The sequence below is a fragment of the Nyctibius grandis genome, unplaced genomic scaffold (assembly GCF_013368605.1).
Source record: "Nyctibius grandis isolate bNycGra1 unplaced genomic scaffold, bNycGra1.pri scaffold_209_arrow_ctg1, whole genome shotgun sequence".
Taxonomy (NCBI): domain Eukaryota; kingdom Metazoa; phylum Chordata; class Aves; order Nyctibiiformes; family Nyctibiidae; genus Nyctibius; species Nyctibius grandis.
Window position 1 is genome coordinate 3,793 of NW_027167582.1, and position 5,466 is coordinate 9,258.

The 5,466-nt window shown below is 62.2% G+C and overlaps 1 protein-coding gene across 1 annotated transcript; it reads left to right on the top strand.

Annotated features, from left to right (window-relative positions):
• Nucleotides 1-266: 266 nt before the first annotated feature.
• Nucleotides 267-2,822, top strand: LOC137677407 (B-cell lymphoma 3 protein homolog). The gene is made up of 6 exons (XM_068424710.1): nucleotides 267-292; nucleotides 401-488; nucleotides 745-822; nucleotides 1,246-1,413; nucleotides 1,809-1,895; nucleotides 2,207-2,822. The coding sequence occupies exons 1-6, from the start codon at nucleotides 267-269 to the stop codon at nucleotides 2,306-2,308; spliced, it is 549 nt and encodes a 182-aa protein (XP_068280811.1). The 3' UTR covers nucleotides 2,309-2,822.
• The last annotated feature ends 2,644 nt before the right edge of the window (nucleotides 2,823-5,466 follow it).

Sequence of the window (5,466 nt, forward strand, 5' to 3'; positions counted from 1 at the left end):
CACACACCGCAGTGGGGCGCATGGGTTGGGGGGGGCACAGAAAGGTTGGGCACCAAAAAGGGGGAGGGCAGAAAGATTAGGCACGAAAATGGGGGAGAATGGGGGAGCACAGAAAAGGGGAGCCAATTGGGAGCACTGAAATGGGTGGGGGAATGAGTGGAGGGCACCAAAATGGGGGAGGAATGGAGGGCACTGAAAGGGGGAGGGTAACGGGGGGGCACAGAAAGGGGAGCACCAAAATGGGGGGAGACATGGAGGGGGCCAGAATGGGGGTGCACCACAACGGGGGCCAGTGGGGCCGTCCCAACTGGCTGTGCTGCCTTAAACCCCCACGGGCCCGCAGTGGGGGGCTCAGGGTGTGGCTCCCCCTGCCCCCCCATCCCCTCCCTGTCCCCCCAAGCCTGACCCCAGTGCACATGGCCGTGAGCTCAGGCACCCGCGAGAGCGTCCTGCTGCTGCTGGAGCACGGGCCAGACATGGACGCAGTGGTGGGGCTGGGTAAAGCCGGGGGGGAAGCTCTGTGGGGTGGAGGGCTCATGGGGTCCTGGTGGGGCTTTTGGAGGGGCAGAGGAGGGGCGATCAGGGGCTGAGGGTGGGGGGTCTGGGCTGCACTGGTGTGGGGAGGTTGGAGGAGTCTGGGGAGTTTTGGGGGGGGCGCCCTGGGGGAGGCAGGGCCTGTAGGGGGCAGGGGAGCTGTCAGGGGGATTTTGGGGTCCTCTCACCCCCCGTCCGGGGCTCCCCCAGGACATCAAGAGCAGCCGCTTGCCGCTGCTGCACGCGGTGGAGAACAACAGCCTGGAGATGGCTGAGCTGCTCATCCAGGTGGGGGGCTTGGGGGGGGGGCGTTGGGGCATTTGGGGTGCCTGGGGGATGCGGGGCGGTGTGGGGGGGCTTCCGGGGGCATTGGGGTTGCGGGGGGCTGTGGGAAATTGGGTGGGCTGCGGGGTCTGTGGGGTGTTGTGAGAAGTTGGGGGGGGTCTGGGCGGGCTGCGGGGGGCTGTGGGAAATTGGGTGGTCTGGGAGTGCTGCGGGGGGCCGTGGGAAATTGGGGGTTGCTGCGGGGTCTGCGGGGTGTTGTGAGAAATTGGGGGGGGTCTGGGGGTGCTGCCGGGGGCTGTGGGAAGTTGGGGGGGTCTGCGGGTGCTGAGGGGGACTGTGAGCAATTGGGGGGGTCTGGGGGTGCTGCGGGGCGCTGTGGGAAATTGGGGGTCTGTGGCAGGGCTCTGAGGACGGGGGTCCCAGCAGCGCAGCGCCAGCGTGAACGCGCAGTCATATGCGGGGTGCACAGCGCTGCACGCGGCCACGGGCCGGGGGCTCCTGGGGGTCCTGTGGCTGCTCCTGCGCAGTGGCGCCGACTGCGCCCTCAAGAACTACCACAACGACACCCCCCTGGCCGTGGCCAGCAGCTGGCAGGTGGGGGGCTCCGGGGGGCTCTGGGGGTGTGATGGGGGGCCAGAGTGCAGGGAGTGGGGTGTAATGGGGGGCTTGGGGTGCAGGGGAGTGCGATGGGGGGCTTGGGGTGCAGGGGGGTGCGATGGGGGGTTTGGGGTGCAGGGAGTGGGGTGCAATGGGGGGTTTGGGGTGCAGGGGGTGGGAGTGGGGTGCCAGCGTTTGGGGTGCAGTGGAGGGGTTTGGGGTACGGGGGATGTGGAGGACGCTGGGGGGGGGGGGGTGACACTGTGGGGAGAGAAGGGGAAGGACCTGGGGGCGCACTGGGGCGGGCTGGCGGGATGGCACTGGGGGTTTTGGGGTGCATGAGGGGGATTTGGGGGCTGCCTCCCCTCGTGCTAACTCCTGCCTCCCCCCAGGTCATTGACATCCTCTGGGAAAAGGCCTCACAGCTCCCTCACGCCTCCTCCCACCCTCCGATGGTCCCACCCCCCAGGCACCCAATGGTGAGGGGGGACTCTGTGAGGTTGGAGGTTCCAGGGCTTTGGGGGGGGGGGGCAAAGGGGGGTTGGGGGGTAGTCTCTGGAGGGGGGGTGTTAAAGCGGGTCCCAAGAGAAGGGGAAGGTACCTGGGGGTCCTGAGTGGGAGGGGGGAGTTTTTGGGGGAGCCTGGCTGGGACGTGGGGATTTTGGGGGGTTATTGAGGGGGCCCAGGGGGGCCCTGAGGGTCCCATGGGGGCTCCCAGGGTTTGGGGGGTCCCTTGGGGGATCCGGGTGGGGGTTGGGGGCCCCCCTGACTGCACTATCGTCCCCCCCAGCCTCCCTCAGCCCCCCCCCGGACCCCCACCGCAGAGAATCAGAGCGTGGACTCTGCTGACGCGGCCAATGGGGTGCAAGGGCTGGGCCCCGCCTGGGGGTGAAGCGTGAAGGTGGCGCAGGGCAGCCAATTGGATGCGCCGGTGGCCCCGCCCTCATGCTGCCATTTGCCGATGCCCGCCTGGATCCCACCGGCCTCTACCGAATGGCCTCGCTGTGCCAGGAGGCTGCAGCTAATCCCCTCGCGCCACCGCCCTTCCACTGGCCAATTGCCTCGCTGGGGCCGTCGGCCAATCAGGGGTCGCTGCAGGCAGCCCAGCCCAGATGGACCAATCACAGACGCTGGCATAAGGGAGCAAACACCCCTCCGAGCCCCCTCGGCTCCGCCCCCGGGAGGGGCGGGGCCAGGCGGGAGCGGGCAGGTGACCTTGCCCGGGAACCGCCCCCCCACGTCCGGGAGGACTTGCGACCCCCCCGCGGGACAGGGACCGCAGGGTGACGGGGCCCCCCACGGACTTGTCCCACCCGGGAGACCCTGCGGCCGCGAGGGTCTACCCGGCCCCAACCGCGAGCATTAACCCTCCCCCCGGGGAGGGGCTACTGCTGTAACGAGGCGAATTAAACCGATTTTGGCTATAAATCCTCCTGGGGCGGGGCCGGAGGTGGGAGGGGCGGGGCCAAGCTGTCAGTCCTCCAGCGGCTGCACTCTATGGGCTCGGCGGTCCTCCCGGACCCCGGAAGTGCCCATCAGACCTCCGGAAATCGCTCTCTATGGGCCGGCGGTCCTCCCAGGCTGCAGAGTCCGTTGTCAGCTCCTTCACAGCCCCAACAACCATCGGGCTCTGGGCTTGTTTAGCTACTCAAATGTCCAAACGTGTCTCACTCGCTCTAAAAGACTAAAAACTTTGTCTTTCATACAGCCTCTGATACATTTCTTATATTTCTGTGGTTTTTTTGGTGCTTTCTGTCCTTTGGAACTCATCTACTTCTGTTGAAGCAGTCAATCAGAGAGAGACCACCGAGGTGATGCCGAACGGTCGATGATTTAGAATAAATAATCTACTTGGCAACAAGAGATACTTTTGAGAAGAGATTCTTATGGGACCTAATTCTGCTTTATCACTCAATCCTATGCAGAACGTAGTTCTGGTAGGAGTCGGGTAGCACGTTAGAAACGAAGTCTAAACCCACAGCATTTTAGTTTTTTCACCGTGTCTGGGTTTTGTGTGGATAAAATTTATAGAATCGCTTTTCTGTTCCATTTTGTTTCAGTTTGTGGCCAGCTGTGGGACAGTGATCAAGGCCATCAGCAGTTAAATCCAGGGCAGCTGCCCCAGGCTGACCCACAGGTGTATTCTATAACATTAACCTCAGGTTCATTATAAAAGGGAAAGCTTGGGGGGGTGGGACTCTTTTTGCTCTGCTCCCCTCCCTCTTTCTCCTTCTCCACAATGGCTATCTCCAGAGGAACTTGTCCTCACTCTGTGGGCTAAGTATACTTTTGTGTGTTTTGTATTAGCACCGGTATCGGTTTTAAATTGTAACCCACGAGTCTCCCTCCTTTTCCTGAATCCCTTTCTGGGTCCGGGAAGGGCCATCGGGTGATGGAACAGTTGCTTATTGTTTAGCCCCAGGTGTGGGCTAAATGAAGACACAGAGGAAGGTACCGGATAGCCAATGTGGGTTTTGCTGAGGATGGACTTGGACTCCTGGCTCTATGAAAGATAAGTTGAGGGCCCAGGGCTGGGGAACACTGGGAGGAGGGAACCAAGGTGGGAATTGCCGGGAGGGGTTGTAAAGTCAGTGTGGGGGAGCGGGCTGCCCAGGAGCAGCCCCCTTTGGGCCAGCTGAGGGAGCGGGTTACGTATCAGGGCAATGAGTATGTGTGCCAGGCAGGGCAGTTCCAGCCCGTGTCTGTTTGTTGCGGGAGCGATCTGCGCGGCGGGGGTGGGCGGGAGTGGGTCCCTGCGCGGCGCCTGCGCCGGCGCAGAAGAGCGGCGGCGCGCGGGGCGGGCGGTCCGAGGTTCCGTCAGGTTCGTGGCGCCGGGGCAGGTGAGGGGCCGTGGGCACGGCGGGTCTGGGAGGGGGGGATCCCCCGGTCGGGGCTGTCGCGGGCGGGTTCGAGCTCTGCGCTCCTTGGGCGGGGGGTGGAAGCGGCCCCGGGCCGAACGCTGCCCCGGGCTCGTCGGGCGGGTTTTGGGGCCGGGCCTGTTTCCGGGCGGGGGGGAGCAGGGACAGCCCCGTCCGGCTCTCAGCTGCCCGGTGTTGGGGCCGGGCAGGCTCTGCCGCTGCCGGCGCGGGTCAGGTAGCAGCGGTCCGGGGCGGCTCCGGCAGTGCCGGGTGGGTCTCGGTCCCCGCACGCGGAGCGGGGGGAGGAAGAGCCCTGGCTGTTGCCGCCGGGGGAGGTCGTGGGGGAGGCAGGGCTGTGCTCCCGGAGCAGCTGGGCCCGGCTCCCGCGGGGGCTTTCGGTCCTGGGGGGTTTGGGGTGCCGGTCCGGCAGTGTTGCTGCTCTTTGTCTTAAGTGTTCTGTCATGGTTCGGAGCTCTGAATCATAGTTTTTTTCAGTTTTTGACACATTTTTTTCCACACGGAGATACTACGTTTATAAGCTAAGTCGTTTCCTTGCAGATGCGTCGGTCAGTAAAATTGAGTTACGATTATTAAAAGCACAACAAGGATACCCGTCTTACACATCTGCACTATTTGTGAAAAGGTGTTCATTACACACAGATGTCATCGGGACACACATGGTCTGCACTTCATGCTGTGACAAGACAATATGCTGCGGTGGGGATGAGTTCCAACAGGAAAAAAAAAGGTACAAGGTTATGGTGTTTTCTTTGGTTCATTTTTTGGGAATGTCCTGTTTTTGTGGGGATAAAATTTATAGAATCATTTTGTGTTCTACTTTGTTTTAGTATGTGGCTAGCTGTGGAATGGTAATTAAGTCCATTAGCAGTTAAATGCAGGGCAGGTGCCCCAGGCTGCCCCACAGGTGTATTGTATAATATTAATCTCAGGCCCTCTCTAAAAGTGAAAGCTTGCTGGGGATGGGGGGGCGCTCTGTGCTCTGTACTTTTCTCTCCTGGGGGCTGTGAAAGGGCTGATATGGGACGATTGCAGCCAGGAATAGCTTTTAAGGCCTGCACCTTTGTTGTGGGAGCAATCTGTGGTCGTTCGCATTTTGGAGCCCGGCCCTTGGCTTGTTTTTTTCTCGGACATAGTGTGACACGCTTGGACTTTTGGGTCCGTAAAGAAGCCC